General features: G+C 41.5%; 1 protein-coding gene across 2 annotated transcripts in view; it reads left to right on the top strand.

Annotated features, from left to right (window-relative positions):
* Positions 1-904: 904 nt before the first annotated feature.
* Positions 905-16,852, top strand: part of SNX7 (sorting nexin 7) — a 91,992-nt gene continuing 76,044 nt past the window's right edge. For both annotated transcript variants that reach the window (XM_040998701.1, XM_040998702.1), the window contains exon 1: positions 905-1,098. In XM_040998701.1, the coding sequence (XP_040854635.1) occupies positions 916-1,098 (183 nt within the window). In that variant the 5' untranslated portion in view covers positions 905-915. The remainder of the gene's footprint in view (positions 1,099-16,852) is intronic.

The raw sequence follows: 16,852 nt of genomic DNA on the forward strand, positions 1-16,852 counted from the left end.
TAAAAAACAAACAAACAAAAACAACCTCTAGACAGGACCTACCAAATAAGCTGAATGGAGGAGAAAAAATGAGAAAAGCTGACAGAGTTTTAAAGCTAAATCATCTGCATTCGATTTTCCATTATTTTTGGAATTCACTTAAAAAAATTCCAATGTATCAACTAAAAATTCTAACTTTCCACAAGGCAGAGTAAGGCCTGAGGATCAATTTCCGTGGCAGCAGCCAGCTGCTGGCCGCTCTTAAGAACATTCTTGCTCATGAACTTCGGGCAGACTTCCTGGAGTCAAGAAACATTTGAAAGTGTCAGAAGATAGTTTTAAGATCTCAGCTTCCTTGGTTTGGCGTTGAAATGACTGCAGTTCCAGCTACTGGGTTAAAAATCGATTACAAAAACAGAGGAGGTTTTTATATTTGTTATTTATTATTATTATTATTATTATTAGCCGAATAGGGACAGACTCGAAAAATCAGAAGCAAGCAAGAAGGCAACCATTAACCGCAGGAAACACAGGGTCGGTTTCTCCTCTCTGGGTGCCAGGTCAGCTGCCCGCCAGCCCTGCTGTGGATCCCGGGAACCGGACGCTTTGCTCGGTGGCCTCCTCAACAGCAGGCAGGGACAGCGTGCGCTGCCCGTCTACCTTCCAGGGGCGGCCGTCCTGGTTTCCGCCCGCGCCGGGAGTTGCAGGGCCCCAGTGCTCCCCTCCCGGCGGCCCCAGGCCAGGCGGGGGATGCGCGGCGGCCCGCGGCCACCCTTCCCGGCCAGGCGCTGTGGCCCCGGCAGTTCCGCGTCTGCGCAGCGGCCGAGGGGCTGGAGCCGGGCCGGCCGGGGAGGTGCTGGATGCGCGGGAGCCAATGGGCACGCTCGGGGGTGCCGGGCTGGCGGCGGAGGCGGCGGCGGGGCGCGCACTCTCGGGATGGAGGGCGAGCGCCGGGCATCTCAGGCGCGTTCTTCGGGCTTCCCGGCCAGGGGCGCCGATGGAGGAAAGCCGGGCAGCGACTCTCCCTTCCTGGGCAGTAGCAGCGGCTCCTCCGCCCTGCTACAGGCCGAGGTGCTGGATCTCGACGAGGACGAGGACGACCTGGAGGTGTTCAGTAAGGTGAGGGCGGTGGCGAGTCCCGGGAAAGTTCTGAGGCAACTCTGGGAGTTGGCACCTCTGTGTGGGCGGTTGCTTCCCGCGCACCACCCCTCCTCGTGCCGAGGCCCTGGGTTGGAGGTGGGTGCGGTCATCCCAGGCTGCGGGACCCCGCTCGGCTGCTGTCCCCGCGGCTCGAAACTGTAGCCGCTCCCTTCTCTGCACTTTGACCTTCCGCTCCGCAGGGCCGAGTGTTCGTGGAGTGTGCGAAGTTGTGATTTGTTTTCCCTGCTCCTTTCCTTGGCACGCACATCTCACAACTGTGTCTTTATTTCGGAGGCGGGCGGCCTGAGACTACCCTCGCTCCTGCCAGCCTTTCTAGCATGGCCAACCCTGCGCCCGGGGAGAGACAGCGGGCCAGCCTGAAGAAACTGATTTGCTGTGACTGGTTGTGGTTTGAGAATTGGATGACATTCCGAGGCGCGCCTCCAGGCCGGCGGGAATGGGTGCTAGGTCATCTCCCCGACAGGAGGCAGCGGCGCCGTGCCTCCTAGGAAGCTCCTGGACTATTTAGCCTGGGACATTGTAAATGGTGGCTACTGCCAGCAAAACCACAGCCTGCGCTTTCGTTTTCCCTTCGTTTCCATCTGGAAGGCTAGTGCCACGTGCCCTTCCAAGCTAGAGTTGGAGGGGAATTGACTTTTTGGCGTTATTTGTAGACTTCTGGTGTGGGTAGATTGATGGTTGCTGAGCTTTTGGAAAAGAGACATGTGGGGAAGTGAAATGCTACTCCAATCACTCCTGTTGCTGCTAAGGGAAGTGGGTGCATCCCAGAACATCGTTGTTAAGAAGTCCGTGCCATAGCAGCCTACTAGCTAGCAGCTGTCCTTACTACAGGAGAGGCAACTGAAGTGAGTCAGGGTGCAGGCAGTCTCACCAAAAAAGAATAGGTGAAGTTTGTGTTTTCACAGGGACAAACGGAATGATAGGTCCCGTCCTAGAGGACACTCAGCGTTACCTGTCTTCTGACTTTTTTGTGTTCGCTTATATTGTACAAGTATGGAATTACTTTACACTTATTTTAAAAAAAGTTAATACTGCTTTTTTTTGTATTTCACGCATCCCTTCTGTTCGGATCTGGAGCAGTTGGCCAACTCATTGATTTCTTATCTTCCTTTCTTGATGACATTGTCTTGTAAGTCTAGGAAGGTTAGTCCGTGTGGGAGCGACTGTTGTGTATCAGCATCGTCTGGAATTATTTTTACCTTGACCCTCTGCGTGATCCTTTCCCCCGGATCTTAAAAATCCCAGCCAGCTCCTGGGCATCCCAATGAGACCGGATAATCAGAGGCGGGTATAGGTGAACTTGATGAAGGCTAAGCTTTCAGTGGTTCTTTTGCTCAGGCCTCCGGTGGCATTTGTGGTTGCTGGGGTGGTCACTCTTTTGGGTGGGATAGACAGGCCAGTTTGCAACCGGGAACATTTTTGTTAAATTACCTGAAACTGTCTGAGAGTAGGAAATGTAGATCTAGATGGCAGAGGTCATTTATTGAGATTTCTTATCTCTTTCTAAATGAAAATTTGTTTTTCTGCCACATTCCATATTCCTTTTAAAAGACGATTTCAGGACAGTGCAGGTAGATCCACTTTGCTTGTCTGTAGTGTTTAACTACTTGTGTTGGGTCCTTAGAAACATTGAAAACCAATTATCTTAGAAACTGGTCATGTAGATTGCAGTAAGGTTGTAACGTTGGCTAAAGTCTGAAAGGAATACCATATTTGGAGCATTTTAAAACTGATCAGCAACTTACCTTATGGAATCAAGAGTTTCAGCCTTAAACTATAGTTGGACAGAAAAATTAAAGGGATTCTCCATTGGCCTTCTCTCTCCTCCTCTCCCTTTTTTAGCCTTTCCCTGTGGAAGTCTGTCTTGTCCAGCCTACCCAAGAATGTTCATCAACGATTGCTTTTAAAGCAGACTGTTGGTATCCTTAGGTACTTCAACACTGGCTAATTTAATGTTCAGCATGCATTCATATTTGTACTCTTCACTCCCTTAGAACATGATGGAAGGCTGAGAAATCATGTGGTCTGGTCCTGTCAAGGTGTCTACAGATGGGACTTGGAAATTCAGTAAATTGGTAGCAGGGAAATTTTTTAAATATTACATTTATTTGAATGGCAGAGTTGTAGATACAAAGAAAGTGAGATGGAGAGAGAGATGTTCCAGATGCTGGTTCATTCCTCAGATGGCTGCAGTGGTTGGGGCTGGCTGCACTGGTCTGAAGGCGAGAGACTGTAGTGTCTTTTGGGTCTCCTGCTTGGGTGCAGGTATCTAAAACCTTGAGCCATTCTCCTCTGTTTTCCCCAAATGTGTTAACAGGGAGCGAGATGGGACCTGGAGCAACTGGGGCCTCAGCTGGTACTTGCGTGAGCTGCTGCATTACACATGGTAGCTTAAACCAGTGGGTCCCATTTTTGGCTGCAGGAACAGGTTAATATTTCGTTCAGTAATTTTTCTTGGCCTATGAATATTTTGACTATCAAATGGCCCTTGTTAGTAATAAGGCTCCCCATCCTTGCAATATATCCCTGGTGTCCTCTTCTAGACTATTTTGAAGAATAGAAACTTTGAGTTGATATTCCTTTTCTTCCTACATTTTATTGCAAATCCATTCTTCCGTGTATGATGCTAAACTAACTATTTGGAGAGATATTCGAGATTAAATTCTAGCTGTCACAATCTGGTAATCCAAGGAAAAGACCAACACACTCTAAAGGGCACTATAAATCAAGAGTAGAAGAAAATGTGATTGAAAGGTTATACTTTTTGAGTTTTCAAATAGACCAATGAAAAGAAAATGATTCTGGACTCCGGAGCCCACAGAAGATGCAGAGGATACTGATTTGACGTTTAATGTTGGAAGAGAGGAAAAGATGACTGATGGTGTACAGACAAAGAAACACACGAGAAGGAAAGAAAGATGTACGGGAATTGTGTTAGAGCTAGTCCAAAAAGAGAAGAGACTTAACCCCAAATTTAGAGATACAGGGCAAGTTGCCTTATGATTCAAGGAAAGTATTTTCCTTTTAGGGGGAATAATTAATAATATGGAAAAAAGTGTTTTATTACATGCTGTTGTGTGTAGAAGTAGAACTGCACCTTACCTTCACAGATCACAGTGAGCACTGTTGTGCTTATCCGGTGCTAGTAAACTAAAGCTCTTGTTATTGGCCCCTTCAAAGGAAATGAGACTCATTATTTAAGGTTATGAAGGCTTTACATCCATACTGCCATTTCCTGAACAGTCACGAATTGTGGGACAACTGCCCCTAAACTGCACATAAATAAATATCCTTTTTAAAAAGATAATGATGGGTGGGCCCAGTGTGGTAGCCTAGTGGCTAAAGTCCTCAACTTGCATGCTCTAGGATCCCATACGTGCCCTGGTTTATGTCCTAGCAACCCCACTTCCCATCCGGCTCTCTGCTTTTGGCCTTGGAAAGGAGCCTTGGGATCCTGCACGCACATGGGAGACCCAGAAGAAGCTCCGGGTTCCTGGCTTCAGCTTGGCTCAGCTCTGGCTGTTGTGGCCACTTGGAGAGTGAACCAGCAGACAGAAGATCTTCTCTATACCTCTCCTCAACTCTATATACCTGAATTTCCAAAAAAAAAAAAAAATCTTAAAAAAAAAGATGGGCCTGGCATAGTAGCCTAGTGGCTAATGTCCTTGCCATGCGTGCCCGGTATCCTATATAGGTACCAGTTCATGTGGTGGCAGTCCTGCTTCCCATCTAGCTTCCTGCTTATGACCTGGGAAAACAGCCCACATGGGAGACCTGGAAGAAGCTCCAAGCTCCTGGCTTCGGATCAGCTCAGCTCTGGCCATTGCAGCCACTTGGAGAGTGAACCAGCAGATGGAAGATCTTCCTTTCTGTCTCTCCTTGCTTGTGTAGATCTGGTCTTTCCAATAAAAAATGTGAGTAAATCTAAAAAAAAAAAAATGGACAAAAAGGAGTTTATGGTCAATATAGATTAGCATGTTGAATTTCTATCTCCACAAAACTTCAAAACTGAATACGTAAGGAAATGACTGAGTGCAGACATTCTGGTGTAGTAGGTTAAACCACTGTCTGCAATACTCTGTGTGAGCAACAGTTTGTGTTCTGTCTGTGCCAGTTCCAAAATCCTGTTCCCTAATAATCGGCCTGGGAAAGCAGAAGATGACCCAAGTCCTTGGGCCCTTGATACCCATCTGGGAAACTTGGATGGAATTCCAGGTTCCTGGATTTTGCTTGGCCTAGCCTCATCTTTGTAGCTTTTGGGAAAGTGAACCAGTGGATGGAAGGTTTTTTGCCCTCTCTCTAGTTCTGTTTTCAGAGACCAGAATCGGATACACATACACAGTAAAACAGAGAGCTCCTAATCCCTGGTTTAGTCTGTTGCAAAAGTGCATGCTAAAATTTGGGGCTGGGCCAGATGAATAAACCTCCCCCAAGGGCCTCAGGCACCGAAACGGTTACTTCCTAAGGGCTACATTAATAGGAAGCTGGAATCAGGAGGAAAACTGAGACTTCCGTCTGTGGGGGATACGGGTGTCTTGGCAGGGAATTTAACCTCTAGGACACTGCCTGTCTCAAGATTTTAAGGATTAATTAATTTATTTGAAAGTCAGAGTTATAAAGAGAGAGAGAAAGAGAAACAGACATGTCTTCCATCTGTTGGTTGATTTGCTAGATATCCACGATGGCTTGGACTGGGCCCGGATGAAGTTGGGAGCCTGGAACGCTATGCAGATCACTCGTGTGGATGGCAGGGGTCCAAGCGCTCGAGACTCCTTCTGCTGCCCATTGCCAGGGAGGTGCTGCAGAAGCAGCTCAGCCCGAACTCAAACCGATGCTCATGTGGGTTGCTGGTGCTGCAGACACCTGTCCACAATGTTGTTTTTGTAGAAAATGGTGAATAAACCAAAAGTATGTTTATTTGTGGGGACATTTTGGAAAAATATTACTGATAGTTTTTGCTTGGAAGTCTTTCTGAATATATATGTGTTTAGTAATTTTCCATTTACGTGGTATTAATTATTACATAAACTAGGGGGTAATTTAACATATACAGTAAAATTTCTGCTGGTTATCTGCAAAGGCTGTGCTGTTTTACATAAGGGGCTTGAGTAGGGGCATAGGGAAAGATGTGTTGAAACCAGTTCACTGCCTCTCCGCAAGGCTATTCACTGTCATAGAAATTCTCTCTCTCTCTCTCTCTCTCTCTCTCTCTCTCTCTGTCTCTCTCTTTCTCAGTGGGATCTTTCAGTCTGGAAGTTCAAGTTATGATAGAGGAACATAATTATACCATCTAATAGCTGAGTAAAAATACTTCGAAGGCATTGAAAACCTTTCTAAGTTTTTGCATTTGTTCCCTGAACAGTCTTTATCTGGTTTCAGGTGTGCCCTGTACCAGCTACTCCCCTTTTAAAAGTCAGAATTCTTTCCAGTGGTTTAATTGGGAATCTAAAGTCAGGAATACTTTTAAAATCACAGAGTTCAGAACCAGAAAGGAAAGAAGAATATAGAGTCTCGTTGGAACCAGAAGACATTAGCATCCCTAGCTCTAAAGGGAAGTAGAATAATATTAGTTCCACCTGAACCTGAGAGAATTGGAAGTGTGGAGAAGGGGCCATTTGCACAGGAAATAGGTTTATGGAGAGATTTAAATAGTGCCAGAGGTGTGATGCCAAAGCAGAGAGGGAGGGAGGGACATGTCCCTTCAGCACATTTCCTCTTGTTGAATATCTTGTTTTGTCTCCCACTGGATGACCTGCTAAAGAGGTATCATCCTTGGAGTCACTACCTAGAGGACAAAGAGTAGCCAGGTGGGAGCTGATGCAAGCAGAAAAGCTTTGGATAAGGATGGCCGCATCCATGTCTGCTGTTCTGCTTACTCTTCTACATGTCACCTGCCACCCTGGTGTGAAGAGATGAGGTCCGTTCCCCTTTCCTTGAAAATGGATGGGAGTTTGGCTACCTTGACCTCTAATGAGACTACAAAAAAATAGGAATCAGAAAATCAAGCCTTTACCACCCCACCGCATATCTATCTTGAACCACAGACTGCTTTGCCTAACTCCAAGTCATGTAAGAACTAAGGCTGCCCACTGCAAAATGCCATTACTGAACTTTTAGGAACTTTTTTAAGCTCAAATATATGCCCAGAGTAGCAGAGCGTCATATATGGCCTTCTTGGCAAGGGCAGGCAGTATTGAGTAAATGCACCATTTTTAGTGTGTTGTATGAAGAGAACAACAGTGCCTACAAGGAATACCAAGCTAGATGCAAACCAAAGTGCCATGTGCCCAGGGTGTTGAGCCAGAGATTGATGAGGGTGTTTCATGCCTTCCCAACCCAATAAAACCACATTGTTCAGCTCCCTTCCCGGAGCCAGTTAGTGGAACTTTCTCACTGTATGGTCCCTCTGGGTGCTGGTGCATTACTTGCCGATTGACCTTGATTATGTCAAGCTTTGCTAGCTCATACATTTCTGAGAACTTCAAGCCAGCAACAACAGGGAATGATGAAAGTGATGCCGTGCAACTTCCAAGTCTAGAGTGTAAAAGGCCAATACAGGTTTCATTTTGTTCAGTGGAACACTGGTTTTCCTTGGAGCTGCGATAGAAGAAATATAAGCTAAGGCCTTCTGCTGTGAGGAAGCTCATAGAGACCAAATCTGCCTGTCAGCAACACCGAATCCAAGTCCCAGACACCATCCAGAGTGCTTGCCAGTGAAGATGTTTCTGCAAGCTTGTCCCCAGCATCCAGGTGCTCTCAGTAATGGAAGCTTTCCAAAGGAGTTCTCAAAAACAAGGATAATGGAAGAGAGGCAGGAAACCTTGCTGAGCTCTGGCGGAATTCCATGTCTGATAAGCCAGTGAGCAGTCATGAAATATAAAACAATAACATTATTTTAGACCAGTGAGTTTGGGGATGGTATGGCGTGAGTGGTAACTATAGCAATAGCTGGTAGTGTGTAAAACATAATCAGCTTTCCAAATATTTTAGTAAATTAGAGTACTGGGATTAGGAACAGACTGTGACATTTAATTGGTTCAAATATTCTTAAGATAATTCTATTCGTTGCTGTAAATGAGAACACGATAAAATGTAAGTTTATTGGTCAAGAGTAGATACTCCAGCTATTCCTGCCCATGTTTGAATCGTATCTCCGTTGCTTACTACTTTTGATTCTTAGGGTAGATTAATTAATGTCAGTGCCTTGGATTATTCATCTGTATATCTGTAAAATGAGCACAGGTAGCAACTACAAGGACTGTGTATTGCAGTTTTGCTAGGGTCTACATTCTGACTCTGGACCGGTGAATCTTAACATTTAGATGGTTGAATAAAAGTGAAGCTAATTTTAAAAAGAAAGTAGAGAGGGAGTTTGGCTTAATAGTTAAGAATATGGTTGAAATACTCAAATCCCCTATCAGCATGTCTAGATCTGAGTGCCAGCATTTCTCTCGATTGTCCTGACCTGCTAATGCAAACACTGGGGAGCAGCAGGTAATGGCTCAAGCAGTTGGGTCTCTGCCACAAATGTGGAAAACTTGTATTGGGTTTCAAGCTCATGGCTTTGGTGTGGTCCATGCCTGGCCATTTTGGGTATTTGGGAAGTGAATCAGTGGGTGGAAGGCTCTTCTTGTTTGAATGTATCTCTTTCTCTTGGTGCTTCAATAATAAATTAATGGTAAAGGATCCAATTCAAGACTGTTTGTTACACCCACTTGAAATATTACTGTCTGCCATCATGGTTTTCCTATATGTCAATTTTGTATGTTGATGAAAGAGAAGAGGGAGAAAACATAGGTACTTTTTAGAAATAAGGTAAAACCTGTCTCATGTTCTGCTTTTGAGTCAATATATGTGAACAACAAAAGTATGAATAGAAGTAAGTAATTTTAGAGTCAATTGAAGGAGAAGTAATTTAGGTCTATTTTCTGTCCTTTTCTTCCTAAAGGTGTGTTTAAGCATAATAAGAAAGTGCAGAATCGGAAAGAGAAAGCGCTGGCAGAATGAAGGAGACAAATTCCATCTTGATTGCCCATGTGGATAGTCAGAACCTGAGCGCTTAGGCAAACACCTGCTGCTTTTCTGTGCATGTTAATAGGGTCTCCCACATGGGTGCAAGGTCCTAAGGCTTTGGGCCATCATTGACTGCTTTTCCAGGCCCAAGCAGAGAGGTGGATGGGAAGCAGGCCCTCCAGGACATGAACTGGCATCCATATGGGATCCCAGGGTGTGCTAGGCCGGAACTTCAGCCACTAGGCTACCATGCCGTGCTCATGGCTCTGATTTTATTGTCACATTTGTCATTCAAGGAGCTCTTTTGAAAAGAGGTTAGATTTGCAGTCTCATAGCTTCCTTGATTCACTTGTGATTGGTTTGCATCCTTCAGTTTGAAAAGCATTTATTTAAAGAAACAAAGGTCCAGAAGCTCTGCTGTAAATTGACTGTTGCTGGTATGTAAGCTAATTTTTTTTTACCTACTTCTGTATAATTATTTTGGATCAACAAATTAATCCTTACTAGTATTTATGACCTCATGTAAAACTACCTAGTCTTTTTTTTTTTTATTTTTTTTTAAAGATTTATTTTTATTATTTTGTTATTGAAAAGGCGGATATACAGAGAGGAGAGACAGAGAGGAAGATCCTCCATCCGATGATTCACTCCCCAAGTGAGCGCAACGGGTCAATACGATCCGAAGCCAGGAGCCTCTTCCGGGTCTCCCACGCGGGTGCAGGGTCCCAAAGCTTTGGGCCGTCCTCGACTGCTTTCCCAGGCCACAGGCAGGGAGCTGGAAGGGGAGCGGGGCTGCCGGGATTAGAACCGGCGCCCATATGGGATCCCGGGCGTGCAAGGCGAGGACCTTTAACCACTTGCGCCACCGCGCCGGGCCCAAACTACCTAGTCTTCATCATTCCTAAACCAGAGCTCATTTCTTTCAATTCTGTGTTTTGAATCTTGCAATACTTAATAGCTTCTGGCTTATAAATATGTATTTATTTCTGTTCTTTATTGTTTTCTTGCCTGTTTTCAACAGGTTAAGCCCCTTAAAAGTAGGAAATTAGGAACCCCCAAATATTTCTGGAATATTTAGAATGTGTTTACATTAAAGAATGACATGGCCTCTGGCTTTTTCCGGATTTATATTTCCAATTATAATAGTAATTTGCTTTGATGTTTTCAGGAAATTCAGTTTGTATCATATTTTCCTAGCAGGATACGATGCTAAAAATAATTGAAATGAATTGGTTTTAATCAGTGGTGAGCAATGTTATTGCTGGATGACACATAGCTATGTTGAGCCTCAGTCTTGAACAAAATCCTTTGTTTATTTTATATTAGAAGAAATGAACATGAAGCTTACAAAATGTAGGCAGATCATCAGAAATCGTCTTTTACTTGGAAGAGTAAATCCCCTTATGCTAATTAATAGCACTTGCTCCAGTCAGCCAGCCAGCCAGTGTACTGCAATGAAAAGCAACTTTGGCAGGAAAGGAGAAAAATAGCGTGTGGCTCACAGAAGAGTTTTGATGATCCATCATGCCTGTAAATGTAGGTGCAAAAAGAGACAAGCGTTGATGACATCTAAAGCTGATGTGACATGGAAACCTACTGGAAAGGAACTAGGACTCTTTAATGCAGAGATGACAATGCCTCGTTTAACGCTAGTCCGTGGCAATGGAAAAACATTATTGCAGATATTTTGTGTAATGATGTCAGAAGCTTCTAAATTTAAACTTACTATATTCTAAGTAACATGCTTTATTTCATGAAGTTCTTTAAAGATATATTATTTATTTGAAAGGTAGAGCGAGAGAGAGAGAGAAAGAGAGAGAAAGAAAGTTTCCCTCTGGGGCTCATTTTTCAGTTGACGGCAACAGGCAATACCGGGCCAACACAATGCTGCGAGCCTGGAACTCGATCTGCATTACCCACATGAATCTTCTGTAAAAAGGATAAAGGTTTAAACACCGAATTATTAAAAGTAAACATTTGTTTACTTTGAAAAAATATCTGACATACTTTTTTTTTAGAAAACCATTATTGACACATACCTTTCTTATGTAAAATTGAGCCACTATGATTGGATGATTTTTAAGTAAACTGAGTGCACAGGCATCACTGTAAACCATCTTAAAGAGGCTCATCGCCCTTGGAAACGTCTGTCATGCATTTTACAATGAATTCTTGTTTTTACTCCTAACTATGGAAAACCACGTAGCCATTATTTCTTTCTCTGTATATGGATTTACCTCTCTAGATTGTTTCATAGGAATAATTGGAGTGTCTGACTTATTTTTTTGAGATATATATGTGTTGCATGGAATATTTGGATTTTTATGTAAAATTATTTTCAAATATAAAACAGAATTCAATATTTTAAATGCAATAGAATGAATAGAGTCTGTTTAGGATTCAAATGAAAGTGTATTAGGTGTGACCCAAAGCAAAAGGCACGTTCTTGGCATCTGCTTCTTTAACACTGGAGGAGTTTCTAACTATCTCCGAAGTGTGAGAGTACTTCAAAAAGTTCATGCAAAATGAAACTAACAGATAAGTTTATTTCAGTGGAAAAACTCTTGAAATATGTGTATATAATTGGTCTTCAAAATTCACAAAAATGCGTATTTGGAACAACCGTGCATGGGCTTCAAGGGGTTCTTCTGTATACCACAATAAATGTAGTGCAGAAATCAGTGTTTCCATGAACTTGCATAATGAATCATCTGACAGGAAACAGAGGGGTCTTTCAAAACAATCATACCACCTCTGATGGTGGATTTCTGGCAGTTATTTGGCATATGGAATATTTAAGGACAAAGACAAAAGAGATATAAAAATAGAACATTAAATTTTTCACTAATAAAGAAATTACCTGGGAATATTTGAAATAAACAGAGCTATAGTAATTATAATTAACAAGCTGCAGTTGGAAGTTATGAGCAGTCTGAATAAGAGTGTATGGCCTCTAGCTATGCAACTAACGCTGTAATAATATACTGTGTAGGCCAGATATGGATATGTGTGTGTGTGTACAGGATTGTTAGTTAGTTATGTAAAAATGTAGGAAAGTTTTCCAGAGTGATAGGAGTCTCCATGAAAGTAGAAATTAGAATATATAGTTTTTTTTATTTGAAATGATTACATTATATGTTTTCAATGACTGTTAAAAATAATGCCAAAATTCTGGTATTGTTACTTAAATGCAGTAATGTGTGAGTCTTTATGTGCAGTAATAGCCGGGCAGTGCAGAATTAGTAAGGAATAAGAGTAATGCAAGTTCTCAAAAAGTCTAAAAATATGCATTATTAAAAAGTTAAGCAGCAGGGTTTCTTTGTTTTTTATTTTTGTTTTTTTTAGCACCGAAATAGAGTTACCTCCTAATTTAATTTTGTGTGCATGATTTTGACTTTGCGTGTGATGCACCAGTCTTGATCTTCTACATTTTTTTCTGATATGTGTATATATACTATACTGTGCTCTTCAAAGGTAAAATACTTGCAAGTTTATTGGTGGGAGTAGGTATTTTGGTACTTAGATAGTACTTAGTAGTACTTAGATAGTACTTAAATAGATATTTTGGTACTTAGATAGTTACCCTGCAGAGTAACTGTGAAGACATACGTTTGTCCAGTAGACTGGTTTTAGTTTACCGTAGACCATTTCAGCTGTGACAGTTAATGGTAGTCAGCAGATTTTATTGTTTGTAAACTAGTTGTGACTTCATTCCTGAGCTAAATCTGCATTGTTACGTGTCCATAGAGCATATTCAGTAGGTCAGAGTCTTTTTACTGGTTTCTTCTGCATATAGGTAGTCATCTCCGAATCCACAATTTCATAGTCAGCTTTGAAATAGGTGTATTTAGTACCCTGAAGTTGTTGGGTTGCAATTGGAGAAGTAGTTCATCATATGTAGCTTTACTATTTATTTTGTTAAAGATTTGTTTTTCTTATTGGCAAGGCAGATTTACAGAGAGATCTTCCATCTGTTGATTCACTCCCCAGTGACAGGAGCTGATCTGATCCAAAGCCAGGAGCCTCTTCTGAGTCTCTTGCATGGTGGTAGGTTCCCAAGGCTTTGCGTCATCCTCTACTGCTTTCCCATGCCACAGGCAGGGAGCTGGATGGGAAGTGGAACAGTTGAGACACAAACTAGCATCCACATGGTATCTCAGCAATTGCAGGGGGAGGATTAGCCAATTGAGTTAATATGCTGGGCCTGTACCATTCAGTGTTTTAAATGTCATGGACATGTAGTCACTATGTTGCAGCTTGGGGACACTTGTGTAAGCTGCCTCAGTGTGTTGAAGGATACACTTGCTGACCAATCTTGCCTTTCAGCCTTAGCATTTTAATTGTTGTGTTTTATCCTGGTATGTACATGCAGTGTTCTTTACTGCATGATTAACACGATTAAGAATGTTGACTTGTATGCACATGTCTATGTGTATGTGTGTGGGAAAAAATCCCATAAAAAATGAAAATGCTGAAAATCTGAAATTTACCTTTTACCTCCCTGCTAATTCATGACAGGGTTTTATTTTTATTTCCAAGTTTTGTGGAAAAACTATAAAGGAAAATTCAAGGACATATCTTAGTAATCGAGCTTATATCCTTAAATCTACCTTTTAAATAATCTCATAATATAGATGAATATTTGTAAATTATATTGTTATTTATATACAATGCGTATTATAAAGTAGAGCTTGGCATTAACCCGCTAACAAAACTGATTGTTCTTCTTTTGCTTTATTTTTTTCATTTTTTGTTTTAAAGACTTATTTATTTATTTGAATGGCACAGTTACAGAGAGCTTTGTGGAGAGAGAGTTTTTTCTTCTTCTGGCCTATTACCCAAATGGCCTGGACGAAGCCAGAATCTGGAGCTTCTTCCAGGTCTGCCTCATGGATGCAGTAGCCCACCCACGTGGGCTCTCCCCTGCTGACCTATATTTGCTTTCACAAAGATTTGTATGTGTACCCTGAAACCATATATTTTAAGGATTCATGAATTTTTGGCCCTTGAATGTTTTAGGATTTTTAAATATGGCACAGTCATGTGTGAATTCAGTGATTTGCTTTTTTTTTTTTTTTTGCTAATAACTACTTGATGTGTGACATGTGGTTGAAGTTGGTTTTCATTGCTATGTGTTAAACACACAGTGGTATGCGTTTAGCACTTCCATTTATCCATTCTTTTTTTCTGTTTTTTTTTTTTCTTCTAATTTTTAGCAATGCTACCTTGAATGTTCATGCAATATTTTAGGCTTCAGGCACCATAGTGCAGTATACTGACCATGTTTTTTCACTTGTCCTTGCTTTATATTTATATCTAATTTCACAGGAAAGTGAATGCAGAGATTAAGTTTGCTTAAATCTGGGTGCTTCCACTAACACTTTAATTGATATTCTTATCTGAAAACAAGGGTGGGGAGGGAAGAGCACCTACTCATTTTTATTTGATTTAATATAAAAAAAAATAATGTGCAGGGCTGTCACAAGGTTTGCGTAAGCAAATTCATTAATATTTCCCATAGGCATTTTGAATCTCATTTTATCTTCTCAAAAACTTCCATAATTTTGAGTGACTATGACCAGTCCAAGAGATTGCAAGTAAGAAAATAGAACCTCAGAAAAGGAAGTGACTTGACCAAATTCACTCAACTTATTTTTGTCTAAAGTTGGATTAACTTTTGCTCTGCTTGATCACAGAGATTATTTCTTTTAATATTTCTATTTAAGTCTTCTGGAAGGAAACGTTGTCAAAATCGAATTAAGCATTTTTGTGTCATAAAAATTTTTATGTTCAATGTCTGGAAAAAACAATACTTGTGGTAACACTTAGAAAACAGGAAAAAAAAAACCCCTACAAGAAACAGAGTAATGGGTAAATAAATTGCGATGTAGGGGCTGACATGATGACTAAACTAGCTGGTTCATCTGCTGGATGCTCTACTTTCCATCCAGTGCCCTGCTTGTGATCTGGGACAGCAGTAGAGGATGGCCTAAGTGCTTAGGAACCTGACCTACGTGGGAGACCCAGAAGAGACTCCTGGCTCTTGGTTTTGGATGGCCTCAACTCCGGTTGTGGCATGCATTTAGGGAGTGAAGTAGCAGATGGAAGATCTTTCTCCCTCTCTCCTTCTTCTTGTAAAATTTGCCTTTCCAATAAAAAATAAACTTTAAAAAAGGGTGGGATATACACATGCTGGTTATGTGTATTACATCATGGTAGTTAAATACGTTTAGAATAGTGTTATGTACCTTAATAGTCCATAACAGAGTTTGGCTTTTCCTTCAGCCGCATTTTAAACAGTGCTCCACAGGGAGCTTTTCTCATTTTTTATTATTATTATAAGCAGGCAGATTGGAAGGATTTGTAAACCAAAACACAGCTGGTAAGTCTAAATTTAGGTCTATCAGGATGAGTGTCCCTCTTAACAACATGGTTTCTCTAACTTTTTCTACTCTAAGTTGCTTTTTTACCAGATGTCTCTCGGTGTGAGTGTTTCTTGTGTATCAGCAATTTTATTTGCATGGCCTTTTCATGCCAATGTTCTGATTTATCACACTTCTCACATTGGTTTTTTTTTCCCCCCCTCTCAACTTGTAAAAAGAAAATAGCTGTTTGTGCACAGATGGTAGATGCAATTTAGTATTATCAGAAAAATTCATGTGATATTTATGAGAAGTTTCTGAGTCGCATTTTAGTGAGTGGCACTAACAAAGGACACTTCTTAGCGAGGCCATAATTTCCCTTTTAACTTGTTTCTTTTCATGTTGTCTCCAGAATATTTAAATACAGAGAAGCCATCATTACTTTAATATTTCACTGTGCATTTAATTGTTTGAGCGGTAGAGCTTTCCAATCATCTAATAGCCTTAAAGAAAAGAGGCAAAAACCTCTACCAGGAATTTCTGGTGGTAATAACTTGTAGAAAATGGGATGAATAAAACCAAGCAAGATTTCTTCCACCTGCCCTTGACTGTGTATGCCCTGTGGTTGCAGACAAACTGCATTAGTTGCTAGAGCTGCTGTAGTATAAGACTCCAATTCCGTGTCCTCCAACACAGAGCTCATTCTCTGAGTTCTGGAAGTTAGATGTCTGATTTCAGGTGTCGGCAGGTTGCTTTCCTCAGTAGTCCAGTAACATGCTAACATAATTCTAATACATTTGTTTCAGCAAAGTTACTTAAGTATTTTCCTTTGCAGTGGATGTGCGATTTTGAAGTAAGGATACCAGACAATAATTCATGCAACAGAGTGGGCCTTCTTCTCCAGCACACACATTTGGCTTAGCCTGAAGCTATGCACTACCCTGGCTATAGGAAGCATACTCACTTTTATTAAACAATTAGAGCTTTTTGAAAACAGTTAATTTCCTTTCTGATCTAATCTTTTGGGTAAAAAATGGAAGGATACATTTGCATTGATGAAAACACCATAAGATACGGGACACTTACACAAATGACACACAAATGCTATCGAGAGGGAGGGAACCGGGAATGGAAACTTGGGGTGGGGTAGGAGACATAGAGATGGAGAGAGAGAGATTATTGTATTATTGTTTAGGTGAGATGTTTTCTTTAAAAAGAGTGCATCTTAATGATCCACTTCTCCTGAAAAGCATCAAATACAAAAGGTTAAATGGAGTTCTTTTTGGTTAATTGCCTCTTTGGGTGTTCTTAGACACTGATTTTCTTCATTTATTCAT

The sequence above is a fragment of the Ochotona curzoniae genome, unplaced genomic scaffold, assembly GCF_017591425.1.
Source record: "Ochotona curzoniae isolate NIBS_2020 unplaced genomic scaffold, NIBS_Ocur_1.0 scaffold_1037, whole genome shotgun sequence".
NCBI lineage: Eukaryota > Metazoa > Chordata > Mammalia > Lagomorpha > Ochotonidae > Ochotona > Ochotona curzoniae.